Genomic DNA, 26,742 nt, shown 5'->3' with positions numbered 1-26,742 from the left:
GAAGCCTTCATGGAAGTGGAGGTGCCTTTTGTTGTTGTTGTTGTTGTTGTTGTTGTTGTCGGGGTGCCTGGAAGAGCGAACTAACTTTCAGAAGGCAGAGTTCTCATAGGTGAAGAAGAGGGACGGAGCCCATTTTAGGCAGGGCAGACATTAGGCACAAGGACACGGTCCGGAGAGTACTAGGGCACATTGGCAGAAATGATGTCATACCTTGTAACCTGCTGTGCTTCGGGTACCTGTTTGGGGTGAAATGAAAGCAGGAGGACAGGGAGCTAGGAACCAGAGAGTAAGTGGAAAGAAGGGTCTGGGCTGATAGGCTCAGAAATTCGGCCTATAATCTGGAGATCATGGCGGTAGTTGGATTCAAAGACTTTGCAGAGGGCGGTGTGGGCAGCCAGCCCCATTTCCGGAATGGTCGCTGGAGGCACATAGGTGGTACAGAGGAGAGGCCGGGGTCACAAAGGCCTGTTACACATATTCTGAGGAGAAATAATGAGGTGCTGAGCCAGGACAGTAATGAAGGGAAGAAAAGGGAGAGCTGACTTCCTGAGTTTTGTTTTTTATTTTTATTTTTTAATTATTTAAAAATTATTTATTTATTTATTTGAGAGAGAGACAGTGAGAGAGAGCATGAGTGAGGAGAAGGTCAGAGGGAGAAGCAGACTCCCCATGGAGGTGGGAGCCCTATGCGGGACTTGATCCTGGGACTCCAGGATCATGACCTGAGCTGAAGGCAGTCGTCCAACCAACTGAGCCACCCAGGCATCCCGAGTTTTGTTTTTAAAGAGGACGTACAGCTTCACCATCATTTGGAAGTTCCAGCTGAGAGATGAGGGAGGGTTCACAGGCAGCTTCACAAGTGAATCTGGTCTTGGTTACTGGTGGGTCATGATACCATTTACCAAGCTCAGGAACAGAAGGGGAGGACGGCGGAGGGCATATTGACTTTGAGGGGCGCGGAGAGCATCCAAGAAGATCTGGAAATAGTGGTGTGGAGCTTGGTAGAGATGTCAGAACCGAAGTGTAGATTTGGCAGTTGGATTCAGGTCTCGGGAGGCATTCCTTCTGGGCTGACCACGTGCCGGGCAGCCTTGTCCCCTGTAGGGATTTGTGCTGGAAGCTCTTAAATGTGGCCGTTACCTACAGAGAGAGACAGTATTTGAAGCAATCCGAGTGTGAGAAAGAACGTAGGTTCGAGAGTAAAGAGCGTGACCTCAGCCAAGTACAGGAGAGCCAGGGAAGCAACCCGAGATGTCAGTTGGAGAGATAGGAAGAAAACTGGGAGTCGATGGTGGGATCGAGGGCGATGACTGGTGTCAAGCCCTGCAGAGAAGTTGGCAGAGTCAAGAACAACCCTTCTGGTGCATTAAGTATGGCGAGAATCTCAGTTGCGTGGAAAGGTCAGAAGGGCAAGGCGGGAGAAGCTAGGCGAACCCTTCTGTGCCTTTCTGTGGTCTGAGCTGAGAGGAAGTTTTCAGAGCAGTTTTGCCAGCCAGAGGTGTGTCTGGGTCATCCCGGGGTGCCTGAGAAGAAACACATTTTAGCCAGCGGGGGGGGGGGGGGGGGGGGGTGTCGCCATTAGCTTTCTCGTGCCTTCCTCCAGATATCGGCCCCGCAGACAGACGAGTCCCTTGCCCAGTAGCTGACTCCGGAAAGGCTGACCTGAAGCTGTAAACATTTTAATTTGCAAAACCATTGTTGTATTAAATCACAAACGGGAGGCAATTTAGCAATGCATCTCCCAAATTGCACTGGGCGCTGGCTGTGGTTTCGCAATTTATGTTGAAAACGAACATTGAACCCTGGTGGCATAAAAACAGATTGTTGATTTTGTGATGAATTTGGCCTCTAAGGCCCGGGAAACCGTTAATGCTGTATATCAGGCCTAAAGTTGCGGTAGTATTTGTGCAGCAAAATGAGAAATCAATATCGTCAGGACAGGATGGCTCTCTTCAAATTCAAGGTGTGTTTTGTTGCCAGTTGCATGGAAGAGGCCGGCCCCCAAAGGGACAGCCATCCCTTCATTAACCACACAAGTGTGCGTCTATTGTGGGAAATGCCGAGGAAAATGGCTGGGCATTTTTTTTATAGGGTCACCGGGGGCACGGGGAGAAGGAGCAAATTGTTGCAGTTTTGAGTAAAACCCCACTTGCGGTTAAGTGTGTCCTCAGGCAACCTCAAGCCGTAACCTCCAGAAGGGCTGTGTGGTCGGTAGACAGGAAGCCTGGGGGATACTGTAGCTTCTGCCCATCATGCGCTGGTGTGAGGTCGCTCCCCTCCCTCGTGGGGTCTGTGGTCTTGCATGGTAGTGCCGAGAGGTGTGTCGGCACCCTCCAGGGGAAAAGGAGCGTCTCCCATCAGCATCGTGACGAATAAGACACCTAAGGGGTTTGTTTACATTTTCCATTCCTAGAAGTAGGAATAGACTTCTTTTTTTATTGGGCCTGCGTGTAGAGAAGAGTGTGGGGGGGGGAGGGAATCCCTTTCTCGTGTCCCGCCTTTTATTTTGGCAGAAGTGACTGATCCCTTGTCATGTCAAAAGAATTACCCTCCATAGACTGCTACGGCTGCGTAGCATGTTGAGGGGAGAACCTTCTAGAGGTGGCGGTGCGCAGGACCAGGAACTAGACAGGACCAGGACTAGAGGACGGGGTCGTTCTAGTTAGCAGAAGTACCGTGCTGAAAAGCAGGTATCTCAGCATCCAGTGATTTATTATGTGTTCCTACCTGCCCTTTTCCTAAATCGAGCTGGAATTACTGAAGTCTGTTCCCTGATTCTTTGCTTCCCCTTTTTCAGCCCGGTACCTTCAAAGCTTTAGCTTTACAGGGCAAGTCTCACTTGGATCCAGAAGAATCACATCCAGCTTAAAAACAGGAGTACAGGTGAAATGCTAAGAGCTCCTTCCAGTGAACTGTATATACCTCCAGTGGCCCCCTTTTAAACTACTTCTGTTCTCTGCGACTTAAAATTAGTTGAGTCTTAGGGTTTGTGGTGGGTTCAGATGTGTAGGCAAAGGTGGTGATTCATCTTTCTTTCCTATCTATTTTGCTTCTCCTCATTTCAACTCACGAACTGAGTTGTGTGGTCTTTTTATAATACAAAGATTAGTGTGGCCATTTTTTAAGTGCCTTTTTCTGTGATCTCTCTTAGGAGCTGACTCTTTGCAAAAGAAACGCTTCTGTCTTGTCAGACTGACAGTGATTACCCCACAGTTTGGATCCTCTCCAGCAGCTTTGTTCCTTGAAAAACGAACTTGATTTGATGAATAAAAGTTCGGTGTATTTGATGAGTCAGAGGGCAGGAAAATGTCCTTGTCTCTGATGAGGCTATTGCAGTTAAAGCACATTGAAAATCAGGGATAAAATAAACCTTAATCTCTGAAGGGAAAACCCTAGAGCATGAAAACTGTTCCCACTAGAAACGCTGTAAATCTTGCAAACCGTGTAGGTTTTCTGTTTGGGGGCAACATCAAAGCCCAGTGACTTTAGAGATTAAAGTGTGTTTGACAAGCAAAACTTTCCCGTGCCCCACTCTACGAGATTTGGCCTGTCTCTTCCCTTTGTCTCACCTCGGTATGACTTCCTTTCTTCCCAGCGAGTGGGAAGCCTCCGCTCCTCAAATCGGGAGCAGGCTGCCATGGTTTCCTCCTGGACAGCCCTCCACCTTCTAGCATCTTCCAGCCCCAGCAGTGGGCAGCACCTTCTCACGGTCACTTCCCAGGGACCCTCTTACTTATGGAGGAATTTCTGAGCTTTCTGCCGGCCGTGAGCAGATCCCACAACAGGAAGGCAGTGACTTCCCTCAGCTCAGAAAAGGAGTTAGTCTTCTTCCTTAGAATTTCTCTTTCTTTTGAGACCACGTTCTCTGGCTGGCTTGGGAGACATGCTCGGGTTTGCTTTTGTTTCTTTCTTTCTTCTTTTTAACCTGTTCCTCTGTTTGGGGTGACTCTGGGCTTTCCCCTTCGCGGAATGAAAATAAGTGACCGTATTTTCGTTCAAATATTGAGAATTCCTTTTCAGATAAATAGATAAATTAGATGATCATTGAGCAGAGTAAAAACTCTTTCTCAGTAACATCTTTTTTTAGAAAGTAAGGTGCAGTAAGATTTTGCTTTTTTTTTTAAAAAAAAAAAAATAAGGAACAACTGTTTTAAAGGCATTGTGCTAACGGCGCCCTCCAAAGTCAGACATTCTTGCCTCCTGCCAAGGGCCTGCAAGATCTGGCCCTTCACTGCTCCTCAGGGTGGTCAGAGAACGAGAGGAGGGCAGATTGAGGAGGCAAATGGCTTTAAGGGTAAACCGCACCACGGCAAATCTCATTGCTGGAAACGCGCTTTGTGTTTAAGGGTAGGTCTTCCCCAGGGAAAGGATGGCGATGCTGAATGGTTAAGGGACTCACTAAAATATCTTAAATTGTCTCCGTTAAACATGGAGCATCCTTAGAGGTCAGGCAGAGCTGAAACTCGAACAGCTGTACGACAAGCATCTGAGATTGTTTTTAATTGTGTCCCCTTTCTCTAACAGCAGTCATTCTTGTATATATTGTCAAGAACCTTTCCCCCGAGCACAAGCGCACCATACTTGAAGGTCAAATGCTTAACCCTTCCGCATGGTTACAATGAAAACGGACCCTTTTGTTTTCACGAATGTATACCCCAGCCGCCCATACGGGGAGAATGGGGGCCTCACGCGTTCACCGAGCTGAAGTAACTTATTGTCAGGGTACCACAAAGAGAGCATATTTTGGTTTCCACGCAACAGTTGCTCGGCCTTTCTTTGGCTGCGCTGCGCCCGGCCACAAGACAGTATGGCCCATTTATCAACAGGCAGAATTTTTGGGTACCATTTTGTTCCTTTGACCTGTGTTACTTTTTACTGACCCGACCAAATTGCTTAAAAATTTTCCCCTTTCTGCTGTCCGTGTTTAAAGCTGCTTAATGTGTCTGAAGCGCGCCCCCTGCTTTTCTTTTTAACACTTTACATTCCTGTTTACCCCAGCACCTGTTACTGTAGTGAACCATGAAATCACAAATGTTATGCGGCTCCCAGCGGCCGATAATACTTTCTTAAATAGAAATAGAGGATCTCCCGACTCTGGGGTGGGGTATGGAGGTGAGGGGGCCGCGAGTGCCCGTGTGCACACAGTCGTAGAGAGCCACGTCCGCTTATTTGTGGGGGCTGGTCCTGAAGGTATGTGGGTGTCTTTATCTGTGCGCCAGGCAAGAAATATTTCTTTCTCTGCTCCTGAAGAGTTAACGAAAACTAAAGGGGTTGGTGCAGCAAAACATTAAATATGAGCCTCCGACATGAAGGCTTCTTTGTTACTGAAACAAAAATACCCCAGCAGGTGGTTGACTTGAACTCAGGAGGGAGGAGGAGGCTCAGTTGTTGCCCATTTTTCTAACCCTTTCAGGATACCTATTGTCTAAACCCCAAAGTTAAAGTGTCCCCTGCTTGGTCTCATGGAGACGGTTCCAGCAGGAAATGCCCGTGCCCATCACCAGTTTTTCTACAACGGTTTAATCTCAGCGTCTAAACAAGGCAGGAGAGGCAATTATCTCTAGAAGATGAGCCAGTAATATCTGCTTATCAAGGCATAAAACAGTTCTGACTGCAGCAAGTTTGAGTTCATCGGGATTTCGTGCCAGTAGCCCTAGTATTGTTGCGGGTCTTAAACTGTAGTACTCAAAGCAGAAATGTGGCTTTTGTTGCCCTTGGGGCCCCCGCAGCAACTTTGCGGTGACCGCACTAAACTATTTAAAGCCGAGGTTAAACGCTGTGCAGTCTGTACCCCCGAGGTGTTGCACGGGGGAAGCTTGACTACATGCTTTTTTGCCCTTAAAAAAAAAAGAACAAATGAAATATAGTTAGAACTCTAGAACTCAGAGCACCCTATGCAGGACACATTAAAGGACAAAGAGCCTGGGCAGATTCCCTCCCCCGCTCCCGCTGCAGGGCACCAGGTGCCCATTCATGTGCCACGTCCCTCTGCGTTCTCGTTGAGCTGTCCTGCTTGCTTGTTTTCATCCAAATCGCATTTGGAATAATTTAAGCAAATGAACGCAGTGGCGTGAAAGTTTGGTTTTATGAATTCCCGGGAAGTCTGGAGCTGAGTATCTTGTTTCCAGACACTCCAGACATAGATTCTGATAAATGTGGGGAAGTTCCTTTGACTGTGTTCTTACACGAATAGCTCATATGAACATTGGCTCTGTTCTGGACGAGGGAGAGCTAGCCTGCTGCTGAAGCCGCACTTCTATGTCTAATGGTGACTGCTTGCCAGTGGTAGGAAAAATCCGAGGTGCCTGGAGCAGATCTAGGTAGAAACACAGTTTGGTAGATCTGAAGATTAGCAACCATTCGGTTGTTGTCTCATGGATTCCAGAAACGATGCCGTTCCCTAGGACCTCAGCTCTTCTGTCCATGCGTCCACGGGGGACGGACTCCAGACAATGAGGGAGTGAGCCACTGTTTCCTCCACAGGTAGAGACCGTCTCTGAACCCTGGTCTGTTACTGCAATCTTTGTCAAGAACTTAGCATCATTTGCTCCCGCTCTGCCGAGCACGCTTCCTCTGCTGTCCACGGGCAGGGAGATCCTGGGCCAGTCATTAAACACTGGCAGTGTAAGTCTGCCGGTGGTACCAGCCAGCCTTGTCGGCTTGCCGGAAGGATTCAGTGAGCTGCTGTGTCCCCGGCTCACAGAAAGTGCTCCGTATGTGATCTGTCATTCTGGAGTTCAGCGGGTGAGAGTGACCTCTGTCAGACTGCCCCGGTTTGAATCCTGGCTCCACCACTTACCAGCTGTGTGATTTCAGGCAAGTTTCGTCCTATCTCTGTGCCTTGATCTTCTTATCTATACGTTGAGATAATAGTGAAGCCCGTTTCGGTAAATTATTATGAAGATTCAGTGAGGAATACATAGAAAGGGAGCAGCAGGGCTTGGCACATGATAGATGTTCAGTAAGTGGTAGTCTTTTCTAAATTGTTACTGTTATTAATACCTTTCTGATTATATTTTTCTAGCCACTGGGAAGTGTTTTTCCTTTTTTGTCGTTAATATTGATGCACTAGTAATATGTACTTACGCTGCTGATTTAATAGACACTTAGGTAGGTCCTGAATTCTTATTTGAGAACTCTGTATCACAGTTGTGTGTGTGCCTCTGTGTGTGTGTGTGTGTGTGTGTGTGTGTGTATGTGTGTTTGTTCGTCTCCTCTGAGTAGATACGTGCCAGGTAGCAAGTCATGCTAGCATTGAAGACTTTGTAGACCATTGTGTTTACAGAGAGCGTCCTCGGCAGGGACTGCATTTGTCTTAAATAGATATTATCAGAGGACAAGTGCAGTGACTCTGCTCATGTGATTTTCCCTGAATTATCTTTCCCTACCAGATTGTTGCTTCATTGAGAGTTTTCATAGTCACATCGTCAATAGCATTCATTATAGTGAGACTTATTTCTGACCTCAGGAATCTTAAGAACAGCGAGATTTTTTCTAAGAGCGGGCAGATGGATGTGGTGAAATTTATTAGTTCTGTCTTTGGCCTTGCAGGTCCTCGTTTTAGTTTTCATTTCCTTCGAATGAACAGGATAAGACCACTTAGTCAGATGAGTGTTAAATGGGAAGGTTAAGGTTATGATAGATCGTGAACAGGATGGTCGAGTAGATCGAGACCAAGTCTCAGAGCTGTGGTGAATTCAACAGTTGTTCCCTGTAGCTCCCCTTGCTCGCCCCCACTCTGTGTATGTGTTTTATTTTCCTGCTTCGACTATAAGCACCTAATGGCCAGGTACCATGACATTAGGGATGTCTGCTGGATAGCAAAGACTCAGATTGGTTGTCTTACCCAGTGGGAATTTGTCTGTGGTAATTCCACCCTGTGCGTTGAGCGCAGAGGCGCTGGTCCTGGAGTTAGGATGCCGGGTTGCTAGTCCTGGCTCAGCTCCTACCCTGTGATACCGAAAGAGTCCTTGAGTTTAGCTGAACCTCAGGTTCCTCGTGTGCGATAATGTGGTTAATAATATTTGTTCTACCTAATTCACGTAGGTTTTGTGACGATTAAATGAGAATATGCACGAAAGGACTTCCTATGACATTAAATGAGATAAGATGCACGAATGGACTTTCTGTGACATCCATTGGTTTACCCATATGTTCTCTTTGGTCATCAGAGTCGGATGCTTGGGGCCAGGGTGGCTCCGTTGCTGACTCACGGTGGAAAACTTGGCAAGTTCTTTAATCTTTCTGCCTCTCTGGCTTTTCATCTGCAAAGTGGAAATGATAATCCCTTTCTCTCATAGGCTTCGTTTTAGGATTCAGTGATCCAGTGCGTGGGAGCAGCGCCTAGCATGTGGTAACGGCTGGTTAATGGTAGCTCCCGTCACCCGTCATCACCACCGGCAGCAGCCAAAGGGGTCCGGGCTACAAGATACTAGCTTATCTGGTATAGATGCGCGGTTAACATGAACAGTGGGGAAATGGAGAAAGAAAGACCTAGGTTAGTATAAAAACAAGCGATCACTGTTAGTGCCTTTACTGTGGCTTAAGTGGAACTCTAATGTTGCTAACACTTACTAGGGCCTTACCACGTCTCAGGCACTGTTCAGAGGACCTGGAGTTAAAAATTGACCCCTGTGGGGGCACCTGGGTGGCTCAGTGGGTTAAGCCGCTGCCTTCAGTTCAGGTCATGATCTCAGGGTCCTGGGATCAAGCCCCACATCGGGCTTTCTGCTCAGCAGGTAGCCTGCTTCCCTTCCTCTCTCTCTGCCCGCCTCTCTGCCTACTTGTGATCTCTCACTGTCAAATAAATAAATAAAATATTAAAAAAAAAAATTGACCCCTGTGTGCCCTCTGAAGTAGATGCTAGAAGCACCCTTATTTTACAGATGAGAATACTGAGGTGTAGAGAGAGGGTAAGTCACTTGCTCATAGCCAGCTCTAAGCCCCTGAGGGACTGGGACTCCGGAGCCTGTGTTTGTCCTCCCCGTGGTAAAACCCACAAGGACAAGAGAGACCTACAACCTTCTCTTCTTCGCAGGCTGGATTTAGGAAGCCTCATCAGCTTTACTTGCCTCTGAGTTCTCTGCCGCCTCGTTCCCAGCTCAGACGCAGTGACGTTTAGTTTAAAGGGCAGAATGGTTGTGTGTGTGTGTGTGTGTGTGTGTGTGTGTGTGTCTAAATTTTCCCACATCCTCAAATCCTACATTTCTCTCCAGCTCTGTACCCCTGTTTGATAAATGTCCCCAAAGCATTGCCAGCACCACACATCTAAAACTGAACCTTCCCCTCATGGCTTTGGGGGGTTACTTACTCTCTGCGAGCCGCCGTCTCCTCATCTTTAAAATAAAGGCACCTCACCTATGGTGACTTTTGGATTAAATGAGATGATGTGGATAAAATGCTTGTTGCGACGCCGAGCACACAGTAGGCACTAAATAAATAAATGTACCCTCTTGCTGCTTCTGGCCACTGTGAGGAGAGCAGTTCTCTAGGCCTGGGGGCAGGAGAAGGGTCCCGGCTGGGCATTCTGGCCTCCCTCTCGCGGGCAGTTAAAGTTTCCACCAGGGCTTTGGTTTGGATGTTACTGAAAGAGGGGGTGGGCAGAAGGAGGGGGGGACAGATAGAGACAAAGGAGTAAGTTATAACAAAGGGCCTTTTCTGCTTCAGTTCTCGTGTAGAAAACATATGTTCAGTGAGGCAGGCAGCAGTTGGGTTAAGACACACTGTAGGGCCGCAGACAAAAGGCCCGCACTCTTCTTGCATTCACAATGTTTCCAAACATATTCACTTGTCTCACTTGTTAGGGACTGGGCTGTCAGCTGGGTCCTCTTGCAAGTGTGATTTCTTTTTCCCCAGTTCCCTTTCAAAGGCCTCCCCTCCCCTTCCCCTCTCCCCCAATGTTTTACACTTCATATAATCCAGTGTGCATGACAGAGCCCTTCAGCCTTTGTGCTACTGCTGTTTGGGGGAAGGGGAGAGCTGATCTGATGGAGGTCTTGGGTGACTTTTCACTTTGCCCAAGGATGGGAAGCCACTAAGCCACTTTGAGGCCAAACATGCCCAGTGGATGAGTTAGGAGTACTCAGCGTGGCTAGCTGTCCTTCACCCCCAACAAACAGTTAGGCCAAGAACTAGATTAGCACAGGGAGAATCTGAGAAGCGGTGGCTGGGAGTTGGGGGGCCATGTGTATGTTGTGGTGGGGTTGGGAGATTTGTTGCTTTTTTATTTGTGGAGTGAAGAGTTTCTGATGAAAAGACACAGATAAGGCCAGGCACTGTCAGATTGGGGAGTAACTGGGATGAAGCCGACTGTCCTTCTCGTGTTCATTATGTGAGATGTATGCACATGTCCACACTTACTTCTGGGTCCAGGGAGGATTGCTGTGTGCTGTGCCTGCAGTCTAAAGCTCTTAAATTTCTTTATTGAAGCGAGGCGGCTAAGGTAGGGGTTTGTGTCCCTGGATGAGATTTCAGGGAGGTACTTTCATATATGTTTCTTTTCACTCTATATGTATATTACATATGATACTGTTACATGACATCTGTTAGAACCTTCATTGCAGGGAGCAGTCAGCTAGGCACATAGATTTCACATGCATGTAGATTTCACACGCTGGTGCCTCTGGCCCTGAAGTTTATTACTCTTGGGCATTTCAGCTCCCCAAACTCAGTTTTCCCATCTGTAAAATGGGAATTACATTACCCTCATCCCCCTTGGAGCATCTCATAAATAAAACAGGAAATATGTCACATAATGGTGGGTGAGATCGCTTTCCTGTTTTTTTTTTTTTTTTTTAAGATTTTATTTATTTATTTGACAGAGAGAGATCACAAGTAGACACAGAGGCAGGCAAAGAGAGAGGGGGAAGCAGGCTCCCTGCTGAGCAGAGAGCCTGATGCGGGACTCGATCCCAGGACCCTGAGATCATGACCTGAGCCGAAGGCAGTGGCTTAACCCACTGAGCCACCCAGGTGCCCCCGCTTTCCTGTTTTTGTAGGAATCTTGCGGTGTGTCTTCCTCGCTCCATTACTGAGTCATTTTCAGTGCCTTTGTCTCTTTTATTTTCCTTTTGAGCCTTTTGCTCATACTCTCTGTTTCATGATATTGTTTGCTGAACTGGTTGCTCATCCTGGAAAGTACCAGCATGCTGTGAGGAAGGAGAGGCGGCGGAGAGGCAGAGAAGTTACCATGGGCTTAGAGCTCTAAATGGGCTGTTAGTTCTCTTCAGCAATAGAGGCAATTATGCTCCGGCTAATAAACAGGCAGTCAGGTGGAATTTCCCGTATATGGTGTCATCTGGTGGTAGGATAATTTCAGCACCTAAAAATCCTCAGACATAAAGCACTGTATAAATCTTTTCTCATGAAAAGTGCCAACAAAGTCATCCCCTGCCAACACACCTCCGACCTGACAAAGGAAACTACCGGTGATGATATTACCGTTTTTAGTGCTGTCCTTTGAAAATCCTGGAAAGAAAACATCGCGGAAATGTCTGTGCATTCCCCTCGACCTAAAAATAACAGCTCTGCATAGATTAAATAATCTGCAAAGATTTTCGTAACGGATGGAGCTAATAGACTGCAAGCAGGGGCAGAATTGCACCTGAGGTTGTCACCTTCCCCTTTTCGTCTGGCATGGAGTGTCACCCAGGGCCAACAGTAGAGCATCTGGAAAATAAGTGGATTTTTTTTCCCAGTACGAGTGGATTCATTTCACAGAATGATGGGAAAGGGAGGGGGGCAGGGAGGGTGATAAGAGTATGCTTGTGAGGCCCCCCCCACCGGCCCCTGCCACCGTATAGCTTTCACTGTCTTCTGGTTTTGTAAGAAAGCTAGTGCTTCCGAAGCCAGAACGATTCCTGGGCTCTCTTGGTGAGATAATTATGCCGTTTCTTCCACCCATGTGTGAATCAGCTTTATGATCCAGATCGCGTGCAGTAGTGACTAAGAGCAGACTTTTCAGAAGCAAACGAATCTATTAGGCTACTTGGAAAACAGAGCGGGGGCGGGCGTGGGGGGCGTGGAGAACAATGATTTTGTAAACTCCATAAAGGTCAAAAAAAAAAAAAAGGCTTTCAGTAAGTATGCGGAGACTAGAAATCAAATCCCATTTCCTATCATAAGAAGCCCGTTGTTTCAGCCACAGTAGTTAATGTACTGTATGTGAAAGATTTAAGACTAGTTGGAAAGCTTTGCTTCTGTTTTATTAGGCTGCTATTGAAAAGCCAACAGCATAACTTCGACTAGGTGCTTTGAGATTTCTTAATGGGCTGTCAGGGGCAAGACACCAGGGCTGTGCTATACTAGCTCTTTCCTGTACATTAAAACAACAGGGGCCAAGCGATCACATACAGAAGTATGAATTACTTGATGCTTTCTCTGTTCCATATGGCCAGCCATGTCTTTGGCAATTAATCATGGACCAAATCAGTCGAGTGCTCTCTGAAGCATTGAAGTCAACATTTAGTTGTACCTGTGCCAGTGGGGGCAGTGGGGTTGCAAGGGAAACATTGCAGGATGGGGGGGGGGGGGGGCCTGCTGGCGCCGGCGCCCGAGCAGCTGGCTTCTATAAACAACACTTTTTTCCCCCTCTTCACCTTTCTCTCTCTCTCCTTCCTTCTCTCCTTCTCCTTTCTTTTCTCCTTCCTCTTTTCTCCCTCCCCTCTCTTTCCCTCTGTCCCTTTCTTCTATTTTTTCCTTCCTTGACACATACACGGATGGTTTTTCGCCATCATCCGCATCCTTGACAGCGCTGACCGGAGCTCCACGGCCCGGCTTCCGTGCACCGTCCCAGCACCCCACGCTGAACGTGCGCGGCAGGCCAGCCTTCCCTCCAGCAGCCTGCCCATTCCCACAGCCACCACCACGACCGTCCCGCGCGGTCACGCAGTCCCAGGCCCGGCTGCTGTGGTTCCAGCGTCTTTTGTGGAACACACGATCCAGACTGATTTCTGCCTTGGTAGCAGAAGAAAAATGGGAGGTTCTAGGAAAGTGCTCTGGGGAAAAAAGCTCCAGTAGATATTCAGATTCATGGCTGTGGTATTTTCGGATATGTATTTATTTTAATGGTATCTGTATCTTAGGGGATCTTTTTTTTTTTTTTCCCGAATTGTTTTGCACGTCATGCTGCTGATGACAGATCTCAAACATTCATTGAGCATTTTGTGCATGCCAGGCATCGTGCAAAGCGCTTTCAGAGTTCATGGCTTCCTAGTATATTTTTGAGGCTCCTTTGGTTAAAAACTCCGCTGAAATATTCATTCAAATCACGTGGGTCTTTGGGATGAACTGAACCAAGTGGGTCCGTCGGTGGAACTAAAGTAAAAGGCTGCTTTGCGGGCAGCCTCTTGGAGACTTCTGCCTTTGTGCCTTCCGTTCAAGACAGTCCAGCCCCTCTGCGGTTCTCCTTGCTGAGCCCGCCATGAAGCGGGGAGGTGGGGAGGAGCAGGTCTGAGACAGCAGCCTGAAGTAGGCCGGTAGACGGGGCAGCCCGCGGTGACTCGGTGTTATCTCCCAGCCGAGGTCATCCAGGATGTGTCTTCTCAAATTCAGGAAACAGGGGAAAGAAAGTTTTAACATAGTGTAAACATTAGCACCCCCAAAACCCTCCTGCTCCCGGAGAGGGAGATAAAGGCGGCAAAAAGGCTGTGAGGCGTGTTTATTTGTTCTGCTGGGCTGTGGGTCCCAGCATGCTGGAGCTCTGCGGTGGTACCCAGTCTGGTTTAGCAAATGTGAAGGCCTCACTCAGCACTGAGCTCCAGAGGCCTCACAAAAGAGCCTTCTTAAACTGACAATCAGTAAATGAGGGAAGACCTGAGATCGACCTTTCTTTGATGGGACCAAGGCTATCTCAGTGGGTTCTGGGCCTTTCTTCTTCTTCTTTTTTTCTTTTCTTTAAAAAAAAAAAAAAAAAAGAAAGAAAGAAAGAAAGAAAGAGGGGGGGAAAAAAAAAGTGTTCCTGGACTTTTGAAGAGGGGAGCCCTGGTTGGGTTTTTGACAGCCCGTGGCAGTGTTGATGTGAGGAAATAGCTTTCCCAGCTGATAACATCTTAAACCAAGTTTCTTCACAAGTTGAACCTTTAGCCCTCTTTATCAGTCCGAGCATATCTTTGTAATTTGTGTGTGCAGAGGGGAAATACAGCCCGAACCTGAGGCCGCTCTGTGCATAAAAAGTGTTCGGCGGGGGCATTTTCCCTGTAATGACGGTTCTGCTTTTTTGGCACTGGTGAGGATGGGGCCATGGGGAGGCGGGCAAGGCAGGCAGATCTGGCATCCTGGTGTTTCTGTGGCTTTTGAAATTGGAAAAACAGTAGCAGATTCATTGTTGTTGTTGTTAAATTAATTAAGGCAGAGGGATTACCAGCCGAGTTTGTGGAATGCTCCTGTTCCCATGCATTTCCTTAGGCAGAGTTCTCTGATTTGTAAGAAGGATGGATTAAACCAGAATTTCAGAAGCTGTTACCCCATGTCAGAAAGGAACCAAAAGAATGAAAGACTTCTGTTGAATTATTAGTCAGCAGTAAATGCTGTAATTTTCTTCTTAAAGCTCAGTGTAATTCCTGTCCAGAAACCTTGTATACTACAAATTCTGTATATTGTAGGTGTGTCTGTACGTGCTTTCCTTAGGGTGCCCCAGAAATAGGACATACTGGCAATTGCTGACTTTACAAATACATCCACCAAGAATTAGGTGACTTGCTCAGTTTTAATTGAGTAAATTCAGAATTGGTTTGGTCTCAAATGACAAACTTTACCCGAAGTTTGAGACGACTTTTTTTGTTTGTTTGTTTGCTTAAGATTTATTTATTTACTTTAGAGAGAGGGAGAGTGCTCGCACATATGTGGGAGGGGCTGAGAGAGAGATAATCTCAAGCAGACTCCCACAGAATGCAGAGCCTGACACAGGCCTGGATCCATGACCCTGAGTTCACAACCTCAGCCTCAACCAAGAGTCGGCCGCCCAACTGACTGACCCACCGAGGCGCCCCAAATTCGAGGCTTCTTAGAACCTTGGAGTTTAGGCGTTTCTTCTTTTCATTCTCGATCAACTTTGCTCTTTCCCTCCCTTCCCCTCCCCTTCCTTGTCCTCTCTGGTTGTGAATTTTTTACTTTGGTTTTGTGCATAAAAAGTTTTGAGCCAGGAGAAGCTGAAAACACTAGGGAGTTCATAGAGGTCCTTAGGGTGCTGTGGGTTGCCAGAGTCCAAAGTAGTTCTGTTTTTGTTTTTTGAGATGGAGAAAAGGAGACTTCTTGGCTTGTTAAGAGGGTCTGGAAAGATTACATGGGAATCCCAGTGGGAGTAAAACTTCTAGATGTACTTTGAGATACACCTTTCCAGATACGTATCGCCCTTCTATGTGGTCACCCAGGGATTGTATAGTCTTAGTTTTCTTGAACCCACTGTTGAAAAATAGTTTCCACAATGTTTTTCTTAGAATTCTCATCAGGTACAGTTTGCATCCAACTGGAGCTTGTCTCACGTGCTGGTTTTGATCTCAAGTAGTACTCTGTGGCTTGACTGTTCATCTTATTCAGCAGACATGCTCTGGCGTGTCATTTGCTTTCATTTATTCCACAAGCACCTCTCAGGGGTCTGTTTTCATGACATGGTGCCCAAGTAGGCACCTTGGAGGATACCAGGAGGAGAGGGGCGGGGGCTTCTTTGCTCTAACAGAGCCCCCGCTCTGGAGGAGGAAGCATCCAGTGAGTAAAGAACAACAGAGCGTGGCATGGTTCGTGAGATGTTCGGCAGTGCCACGTAAGGAGGGGGCGACCAGCTCTCTGTATTTTGGTGCAAGGATTTGGTTCACGGAGAACTGCATAGAAGAGGTGTTATCTGAGGTGTTTCTTGAAAAATGAGTCATGACTAGCCATTTCTACAGCCAGTCAATGTATCGTGTAGAACAGTCATGTATTTTCAGGGAACTGACATTGGGCTAAATGGATTGGAAGATGGCAAGAGATCAAATTGGAACAGTGACCAGGAGCGTTGTTTTGCTGTGGTTATTTTGGTCAGGCGAAGAATTCTGGCTTCTTAAAACATTAAGGTGGTTTTTTTTTAGTTTGCTGTGGTTATTTTGGTCAGGCGAAGAATTCTGGCTTCTTAAAACATTAAGGTGGTTTTTTTTTAGGTTGAGTTTGGTTTGGTCTCAAATGACAATAAGTGAGGCATATAGGAACAGATGAACAGAGCTGCTCTGGTTTAGATGAGGTTTTGAAGGTTGAAGCTTCTTGTTTCCTTTGACCTTGAGAGTGCCCTCTTGGGGGAGGAACATTCGTGAAGTGGTGAGATGGATGCAGAGAGGCGAGTTTGGACGCCGCTGCATGGTGCTGATGAGAGATGGGCCTGAACTCGGCCTGCGGCAGTGAGGAAAAAATAAGTTTGAGTCCTACTGAACATGGAGGAATGACAGGATTTAAAGTTTAGATACTGGGAGTGCAGGGAAAGGAAAGGGAAGCCAATAGGATGAGCCCTTGCCTTCTGGATTGGGCAATGGAGTTGACCATGGTGCCATTTGCCCTTCTGGGGAAATACAGGAGAAGGAGCAGGCGGACGAGGAGGGAAGTAATGAGAGGGCAACAGTAGTGCTGATGTGGACAGGCTGAGGTCGAGGCTTCACATTTGAAGTGTATATTTAAGGAGGGATCGGCAGTCCTGGGCTCCATGGGGCTAGAGTTCCGTCGTGCTTAAAGTCATCAATCTATAGGGGAACCTTAAAGCCACTAGAGCAGGGGTCACCCCCAGAGAGAACAAACAGAAGCCTTCCGCTGAGAACCAGGGCTCCTGCCCTGGGCCAACAACAGTTAAGGAACCCCACCCCCAGAGGAGGTGAAGAAGGTCGGGACATGTGTTGGGTGGTAGCATTAGAGAGAGAGGCATCAAGGAAGACCAGTACGGACTCTAAAAATAACCCCCACTGGCAGGGGAGTAAAGATTTCCTACCACGAGGGGGATGCGAAAGGATATGCCTCTGGCTCCTGGAAGAGGCCTTTTCTGCTCATAATTGTTCAATGGTTGCCTGATTGCCTTTTCAAATGTTTCATGTGATGTCACAGACGCTTGCCGGAGTGTTTTTATTAAAACAGTACAATCAAGCATGAGACTGATTCGTGCGTTCTAAATAATACTGATCATTGTGGCATATGTCTGGGCACCTCCTTCTCACAAGAACCCATGGAGAGGCTCTGGTGTCATCGCCATTTTGCAGTTGGGATGAAGGCCCACAGCTAGGAGGTGACAGCTGGGCTCTGAACAGCTAGCAGCCTTAAGAATATTCTTAGTCTTGGGGCGCCTGGGTGGCTCAGGGTTAAGCCGCTGCCTTCAGCTCATGTCATGATCTCAGGGTCCTGGGATCGAACCCCGCATCAGGCTCTTTGCTAAGCAGGGAGCCTGCTTCCCCACCCCCCCCACCTGCCTCTCTGCCTACTTGTGATCTTTCTCTCTCTCTCTCTGCCAAATACATAAATAAAATCTTTCAAAGAAAAAAAAAGGAATATTCTTTGTCTTTTCCTGATTGGCCGGCACTTTCATCAATTTCTGTTGAAAAAGAGTTACTAGTGAAATGAAATCTAACCCCCAGAGCATGATTTCCAAAGCCCTGGTTTACTTGGCCTCTATTTTGAGGGGAGGAGAGGAGAATGTGTTTTTGGTAACAGGAGACTATTAAAAATTTGTGCATTCGGGGCGCCTGGGTGGCTCAGTTGTTAAGCATTTGCCTTCAGCTCAGGTCATGATCCCAGTCCTGGGATTGAGCCCTCAGTTGGGCTCCTGGCTTGGTGGGAAGCCTGCTTCTCCCTCTCCCACTCCCACTGCTTGTATTTCCTCTCTTGCCATGTCTCTCTCTGTCAAATAAATATAATCTTTAAAAAAATTGGTACTTGTTTGAAGACAGTTCTATGTTACTACTGATGGGAAAATGGGCTACTAACATTTCCTGCACAAAGTCAACCCTTTAGGAGCCAACACTAATATGAGGAGAAAAAATCACCATCGAGTCTTATCAAAAGAATGCTCTTTGACCCTCTGAAATTAACTTTTGTGCAGTGACTTCTTTTTGCTCTATACTTTATGAAATACTATATAATAGTATAGTCTGAATGCTCAATCTAAATTCACCCATCCTTTTCTGATATCTTGAAAAGATTCTTTTTGTAACATTTTGTTTCATAAACTCCATATAGTTCTATCTTTACTACTTATTTAGATGTATCTAGATGGACGTTTACTTTCTGCATTCTTTCTTGTCCTAAAAATGTGATGAAAAGGAGTTTTAACAATTAAATTTGGTAAGATTTTTATATGATCAAACTCGAATTTTGGGGATATACAGTCCTAAGAGTTTTAATGTATATGTATAAACTCACGTAACCACTGCCACAGTGCGGGTAAAGAACAGTTTCATCATTCCAGAAAGTCCTTTATGTTGCCTCTTTATAACAAACCCTCACCCATCTTGACCCCTGGCAGCCACTAATTTATTCTCTGTCTCTGTAATTTGCCTTTTCCAGAATGTTCAGTAAGTGGAATCATGCAGTGTTTAATCTTTGGAGACCAGGCTCTTTTATCCAGCATAATGACTTTGAGATTCAAATAAGTGGCTGCATTCTATCAGTTGCCTGTCCTTTTTTTTCTTAAAATTTTATTTATCAGAGAGAGAGATGGGGAGAGAGCAAGCACAGGCAGACAGAATGGCAGGCAGAGGCAGAGGGAGAAGCAGGCTCCCTGCCGAGCAAGGAGCCCAGTGCGGGACCTGATCCCAGGATGCCGGGATCATGACCCGAGCCGAAGGCAGCCGCCCAACCAACTGAGCCACCCAGGCGTCCCTTGCCTGTCCTTTTTTACTGCTGAGTAGTATTCCTTTGTATGGATGTACCACAAGGAGTTTATCCATTTATCCTTTGTAGGGCATTGAGATTGTTTCCAGTTTGGGGCACTTTTGAGTAAAGCTGCTGTGAACACTTTTGCATTGATTTCCGTGTGCACATGAGCTTCCATTTCTTCAGCTAAATCCCCAGAAATGGGATTGGTGGATCATATGTTAAGTGTGTATGTGTAACTTTGTAAGAAACTGCCAAAGTGCTTACCACAGTGGCAGTGTTTTGCATTCCCACCAGCGATGTATAAACTTCAAAGAAATTGAATACTCTTTTAAATGCTCTTGGGTTGAGGTTGGCAACTTGTGTTTCACAGTTCCTTGGGATTTTGAAGAGATGCCCCATGACGAAGGGAGCTTTTAGGTCCTCCATTGAAGCTTCTTTAAAGGGAACTGCTCCAGTTTTGTTTTGTTTTATATCTTGAGTTCCCCACAAGAATACATTTGGGGAAAAAAAGAGATTTGTCTGTAAGGTGTCAGAAAATCATTGTAAGTAAGGTGGTGCATCCAGAGCTCAGGGTGTGGATCGTGGGTGTTAGCCAGGCAAACGCTAGGTGGCACTCCAGGACTCTGCAGAGTGTGGGGACCACACTGTGAGAAAGTGGACCCCCCCCCTTTGCAAGCTCCTTTTTAGTCCACATCTTTGTGTCAAGGAGGTCTTCATGTCTTTAACTTTCACCAAGACTTGTTGATGGCCTCATTTACAACAATTCAGTAGGCTTCTGTTCCAGAACCTTCAGCAAGCAACATCTATCTAGAATGAAATCAACATACAGCTTTGTTTTTAATGATATTTTTTGCAGTTATCTTTTAATTTAGGACAGGTACCCCTGGTTTTCCTATTTTCTATTGAAGTGAATTTATTTTATACTTTAAAAGGCGGATCATTTGAAATAAAAATATCAGATTGTATACCTCATACACAAACGGGGCAAGAATTTTGAGACTGTGCTAGAATGACTGAGGTTCGGGAGAGTCTACACTGCAGGAATTATTTAAACAGACCTAGAAGTGGATTCTTTTGTCAAGTGGAGAGAGCTCCTTGCTAAAGCAGGTAACTGTCGCCTAGCTGATGAATCTGTAAGTTTACCTGATAGTAAAGTCTCAAAAGACAGTTTCCTCTTGCTCTGAGTTTTTGCAGTACTTGTTTTTCAAGTTCCTTCCTTATTTATTGATTTGACAAATATTTATTAAAAATCATTAGGCAAGCACGGGGGGTGCAGTAATGAAGTAAACAGACAGGATCCCCGACATTGTAAAACTTGCTTTCGTAAATCCTTTCTCCTTCCCCACTAAGAGGCTGACCAGGGAAAACAAGGGCCTCTGGATAAAATTTAAATGATGCAAAAGAAGAGAGAAATGACTTTTTTAAAAAGTTATTTTAGTACAGTCAGAAGGAGAATTGAGTTTATTTTTTTGATGTCCTTTGAGTCAATGTAGATGTGTACTTTGTCTTCTATGTGAAATATTTTGCTTATTATTTTGGCAAAATAGTAAGTTCCTACAGACATAGGGATAAATGACAAGACTTCTTGAGGTTCCTTCCAACTTTAAGTACCTGAGGTCAAGTATCTCAGACAAGGAGCAATGCTGTTTTCAGAATACCCGTTGATGCTAGGACCTTTCTGAAATTAGACATCTTTTATGTTAGAGGTCACCCGTGAGCAGCTGTCTGAGTTCAGTCACTGGTGTTTCTTGTTTGGCCATGTGGTATTTTCAAAGTTTAACAAAACGAGTTTCCACCATGTAAAAGTCAGGAGATCTCACATAAAAAAAAATCAAAACAGATTTCTCGTTTATTTTGAAAATGCACGAATCTGGTGCCATGGAGACCTCTTTTCAGAGGTCTCAAGACCTCTGATACCAGAGTTGGCTGTTGCTGAACCGTAACTGCCTTTTTCACAGAGCACGTGCTCTCATCGGGTCATCTTGCCTAAACTCATTCATGTTACCTTTCTGGCTCTGGTGGGTCCTTGCATTTGCAGCTCCTGCTTGAGCTACTTGGAGCCCAGGCTTCGTGCTGGAGAAGCACCTAGAGAAAAATGAATATTCCTCTCTGTCCTGGAGGCCTAAAAATGTCCTTGCCCTCGAAGCTTAGAGTGTCCCACTGGGTACATCGCCTAGTCTGGTCGACGTAATTCTGGACCCAGGAGGCAGAGATCAGGGTCCTCTTCTGGGCTAGTGCTAGTCACATTATCTTGGATCCTTTAACAAAGGAAGTAGTATTTCCTATCTTTCTGTCGCAGTTCGGGTTTTTTGATTGTAAGCCGCAGAAACAGAATTCTGGTGAATTCGAACAAAATGGAACTTGATTCAAAGGATGTTGGATAACTCAGGGGTATCAAAATAAGAAGAATGAGCTCTGCTCAGAAATTTCAGGAAACCAGGAATACTTCAAGGACCATGGTTGGTAGGAACTAAGGAAACTTACCGTGGCCTCCAATTTTTCCCCCTTTCTTTGTCATTCTTCTTAAGTGTCTCAAGGCTTGGAAAAGCAAATCAGGTGGGCCTGGCCCTCATCCTTCATGGGAGAGAGCAGAACACTTTACTTAGTTGGCAGGCTATCTAAGACGGCATACGATAAAAGACTTCCCGAAGAAAAGATTTGATGTTGTTACAGGAAAGAGGGATGGGGTCTGGGTAGGAGGCAGCCAGACAACAGATCTTCACTAACCTCTCCTGAAGGCTGTCCCCGAAGGCATTCAGTATACACTGCAAAATGCCACAGGGGAGTAAGGAAGTAGTGTTTTAAGTTACACGAGGACCAAATTGTGAGTGTGCTCTTAAGTGAATGAAGCCATTGGCGTCAGTCAGAGAAAGACAGGTACAAAGAAAGTAACAGGTTCATTCCTTTTAGCATTTGCTTTGGGTACAACACCTCCAAAGAAGCCACACCAACTTTAAATGAGAAACATGTCTAAATTCTCAAGATTTCTGTCCCAGTTGTATGAAGATAAATATGTGTGACAAGAAGTTCTATCGTTAAAAGGCATTTGCTCACTCACATTTCAACTGCCAATAGAATACCCTGTGTTGTTTTCTTAATTGTTTGCTTTTGTTACACGAATTTGCATGTTTAAAACATACGCGTGTAAAACGAGCATACAGGAGTAAGTCGTAGATAAAATTGAAATGACACTTTCAAATTTGAGTTTGGATGTAACGCGTCTTGTTAGAGTGAGCAGCGTGTGCTGTGGAGGGCTTCCATTATTTCTAGAAGCACCATCTGACGTTTTCCAATGCTAGGTAGAAGCTGGAGTGTTTTTATACTCAACAGTGAGCCTAATTTCTCATAAGGACCATGGCCGTGACTGTTGAATAAGTGATTCTTTCTCAAATCGGAAGTCTGCTGTGCACAAGAATCCCTGTACATATCCTTTGAAATATGTCGTGGATTTCTAAAGCTGGAAGGACTCCTTGAGACTGAATTTGATTTTTGTGCTCTTATTGTTTCTTTCTTTGCAAGCTCTTGATTTGCAACAAGCAAGGAAAATGAGTGAGCAAAAAAAAAAAAAAAAAAAAAAAATTGCTGGCATGGCTGGAAATAGAAATTAATGATTCCAATAGGAGAGGCAGTACAGAAATCCTCAGCTGGGTGGCAGAAAACAGAGCGAGCGAAAGTCAGAGACTGCTCTTTTTTAAAAGGCAAAACAAACAACTCACAGTGAGGTGTACGTGAAAATCATTTCTAATAATAGCTCATGGGAGGCAGTTCCCCGGAAAAAGACCGTCGGTGCACTGAGGAAATTAGAGTGAGAACACACAGCATCTCGATGTGTTACTTAAGGCAATGGAGGTTCAGAGTTTACCTTATGTGCCTTGTACATTGATTAAATACAAAATATATGCTGGCCATTTTTGACCACCATTTACTGTATTGATCTGTTAGCAGGGGAACTGTAATAAAAAAGCCATTGATTTACTGTCCTTATTTGCTTATGGGCTTTTATTATTATTATTATTATTATTAATTTTTCCCGTTCTTTTTTTGGACCGTTCCTTCTAGACGAATGCTGTGCTTCATGAAGTTAGAAGAGAGGGGGTCCCCGTGGAACAAAGGAATGAAATCTTGACCGCCATCCTCGCCTCGCTCACTACACGTCAGAACCTGAGGAGAGAGTGGCACGCCAGGTTAGTTCTCTGATGACGTGGGATTTGTCATCCCCAAAAGAAACAAGAGCTGTACTCAGCTGAGCCCTTCCTCACGATGGGTCTCACTCCTCTCATTGGAGGGGCCATGAAAAGTCAGCAAGTTACAGATGGTTATCAGCCAGCGTTAGCTCTCCTGTGCATGGCCCTTCCATTCACTGTAATGAACCATGATGTCATCGGTAGGTGTATATGATTTATCCCCGAGTGTAACCTTTTGCATCAATTTTGCATCCTGAGCATGTAGTATAGAAGTACCCGATGCTAAAGGAGGCTTTTAATCAACACTTTAAAGACGAACGTTGCTGCCTAGTTCGGGCAGATGTCTGGGAAATTCACACCGTGCTCTTACACCACTCAGTGAGAGGCAGGTTGCTTGAAAGTGGTCGAATGATGAACCCCAGCTTTAGAATTGGCTAAGTAGGAATTATGTTGGCTTCAACCTAGTTTCTTTGCCCATGGACTTACCTGTGGTTAGAGAGCTCTTACTGAGAGAAAGTTGCCACAAATCATCGGTTTTTACAGAATTGAGGCTTGGGTACTCTAGATTCTGTTATCCTGCTCTTATTTGAAAAACAATTGATGGGTGCAAGGCCAGAACCACTTCCCCTCAAACGGTAGGTAAAAATTGTTGAATTATCATCCGTCTCCCAGCAAGAGGGAGAGGAATCAGGCAGATCGTGCTGAATTTTGTCTTGGAGTCTTTTTTGATGCTTAAAAATCCTGTGTGCCTGGGAGTCGAGAATGTTAATATTTCTTCAAGTGGGTCCATGTAATTGGTGGCTTTGCTAGTAACAATTATCATGAAAATCAGTTTGTCCAAACAAAGCTGAAGGTGAGCATTTCCAAGAAAGGAGACAGGTAAGAGTCCAAATGGTGTGTTCCAACTGAGTGTTGGAAAGTGGCTTCTCAAGTATGTGTTTTATCTCTAAATTCAGACTTGCATTGAAAGAATAATTTAAAAATTCACCTCGATACTCGCCCCTTCCCCTCTTTTTTGTAGTGTAGTCAAATCAGAGTAAATGACAGATTCAGCTACAGTAATTAAATAATCTCCAATTTAACTTTTCTTGTATTCTAACTTCAGCATATTTATTCATTAAAGTATGTATATTTTATTAAATACTGAAATATCCATGTGGGGACATCGAAGATGTGTTTCTCTCTGTGTTTAACCTTTTATATCGTTTCCCCTGGTGATTCTTATTAAATAGGAAAGAGAGAAAGAAAGCAAGAATTTCCCTGTAATCTCTCTTCGAGCCCCCACCCCCGCCATCCCTCCAAAGACAGCTCAGAGACCAAATGTTGAGGATGGATGTCTTCTGTTGAGTGCATTTGGTTTGTTAACAATAATTCCCTAGTATCCCAAATCATCAGACAACATGCCCAAAATGGCCTGTTTAAAAGGAGTCTGGTTTCAGCATTTCTGGCCCTTTACTGCTAACAATTTAATCAGGAGCTGGAGCCAGTGTTGAAGTTGATGGAGTCTAGCATCTGAAACACAAATTCTCAAGTCCTTTGTGGCAGGGGAGGAGAAAAGAAAGAGCTTTAGCAGCTGACAGTCTGCAGACCCCCTTAAAACTAAACACCTGAAAGCAAATTTCAAGAGGGTCATGTCTTGAGAGCTCAGAAGGAAAAGTGTCTTCAGAGTATTAAATAACCATCCTCCTTCCCCCCAACCCCTTCTTCACCCCCATTTGATGTTTCCCATCCCAGTGACCTATCTAAAAGACTCACCCACATGATCTGTATAAACAGACTGTTACCATACACCTCTCGTTGCCTCATCAAAGCGTCCTCCGGCCGTCTGGGACCGGGCACTGGCCCGAGTGGCCATCAGGAGGGCAGTGGTGAAAGTTATAAAACATCCACCGCCACACTCGCCGAGCCGCCTGTGTTTTCGCGACCGGCCCATTGTGGACTTTGGAATTACACGAGGAAAAATGTGCTTTGACAGAAAATAATTAGCGCTCGCCAAAGGCCGAGCAATAGGTTATAGTATTTTACTTTCATCAAAGCTATCAGGGGATCAGTTAGATTAGATAATAGAAATTTTTTCCTCCGAAAGTTAAATACAGATGACTCTAATTACCTTCGATTGCACGTTGGAGAATGCGTTATGAATAGTACAACTTGAAGTAATGTAGGTCAGCGGAGACTCCGCGGCTGGCAATGACTTTCATAGAAGGCCGTCGTCATAAAGGTTCCCCCCCCCCCCCCCCCCCGCTCCGGCCAGTTCCTCTGTAGTAATGATGTTAGGGAGAATATTTTAAAGCAGAACTTGTAACTGGGTTTTAAAATATTTGTCTCTCTCTCTCTCAGTCCAGGAGCCTTGCCATTGTTTGGGACTGCCTGAATTCTCTTAAACTGAAAGCATATGTTCCCTGTAATTTAGCTTTTTGAGGAAAGTGTCACTTCTGCATGACTCAGGGTAACCAAGTTTGTCACAGTGTCACACAACCCCGCGATTCCAGAGGCACATCTGAATGCTGTGGGTTTCCTTCCCCTAGCTCGGTAATCCCATAAACAAGCCTCTCCAAATAGGCTTATTAGGGCTGTCTATTCACTTCCCCCCGAGCTGAATGATCCAAAGTACATCAGGAGAAGCTGTGTGAATGCAGGGTAAGTGTTAACAGAAGTGGTACAGAATTTCTGAAGATTTGGCTTTGTTTATACAGTCCACTCTGCCTGATGGACAGCTTGTTATAGCTTTTAAAGAACTGGGCAAGCCCTCTGCTCTGACCCCTTTTTGACCTCCGCAGCCCAAAGGTCAGTCTGCAGCTAATAAACCCTGAGGTTCTTAGGGTCTACTGTAGGAAAAGGCAGAGAAAGAGCAGCTGCTGGGACTGGGCGTCCCGGGCTAGGCGGTGCGAGGGTCACTCTCTGATAATGAAAATGATTACCAAATTATATGGAGGTTTAACCGCAATAGGGAGAGAGAAGAGGGCGGAGCCCCGCGTATTAGGTCTGATAAATGAACTGTGAAGAAGGCCCATCTGGCTCTCAACGTCTTGTCTCCCCCTCTCTCCCTACCAAGGGGAAACATTTTAAAATAACAGCAGTACATATAGACTCAATGACCCATGCAAGGAGCTGGAATGGATTAAGATTTAATGGTGACAGTGGAAGAAATTATCATTTGAAAAGTGCACTGAAGAAAAGGTACAGCTCCGTGTCCGTGCCCGAGTTGTTTTCCTAAATAAAATACAGCAAAACATCGGCGCCTTGGTTTATTTTCCGCAAATCCCTAGTGCCTTTTCCTTGATTGCGGAGAAGTTTGAGGGCATGTCTGTTGTGGAATAATTATCCGTCGTCAGCCGAAGGAAAGGAATGGGCTTCCTTTGCCTTGAACGTATCAGAATGAGAATCAGATATTTTATTTTTCAGCTGGCTCGCTCGGTTGAGCCAATGTAGGTAAATCAAGTGTTCGAGAAAATGCCCCACAAAAAAACTGTGATCCACCGCATCCCCTGGCCACCCAACATCGCGCGTTTGGATGCTGAATATCCATGTCACTCCCAGACGCTGTTTTGTTCTTACCACAACTTCGCCATTTCTTGTCTGTACGAGGAAGACAAAAGCACATAATGTTAATTGAGTAGATAGGTTTGTTCCTTTCTTTATCCCTTTTTCAAAGAACCATCATAGCGATGTTAATTATTGCCGCCAGTGGGCGGGTCATAAGCTGCGTGTTCGTGTTCACTTACTGTTAATGGATAAG

The 26,742-nt window shown here is 45.6% G+C and overlaps 1 protein-coding gene across 4 annotated transcripts in view; it reads left to right on the top strand.

Moving 5' to 3' along the window:
• The window catches only part of FTO (FTO alpha-ketoglutarate dependent dioxygenase), a 373,670-nt gene that overhangs the window by 191,641 nt on the left and 155,287 nt on the right, over nucleotides 1-26,742 (top strand). For all 4 annotated transcript variants that reach the window (XM_059152155.1, XM_059152156.1, XM_059152154.1 and 1 more), the window contains one exon: nucleotides 22,879-23,003. In XM_059152155.1, the coding sequence (XP_059008138.1) occupies nucleotides 22,879-23,003 (125 nt within the window). The remainder of the gene's footprint in view (nucleotides 1-22,878; nucleotides 23,004-26,742) is intronic.

Source organism: Mustela lutreola, chromosome 16, assembly GCF_030435805.1.
Source record: "Mustela lutreola isolate mMusLut2 chromosome 16, mMusLut2.pri, whole genome shotgun sequence".
Classification (NCBI taxonomy): domain Eukaryota; kingdom Metazoa; phylum Chordata; class Mammalia; order Carnivora; family Mustelidae; genus Mustela; species Mustela lutreola.
The sequence above is the reverse complement of the archived record's forward strand: the minus strand, read 5'-3'. Positions and strand labels throughout refer to the sequence as shown.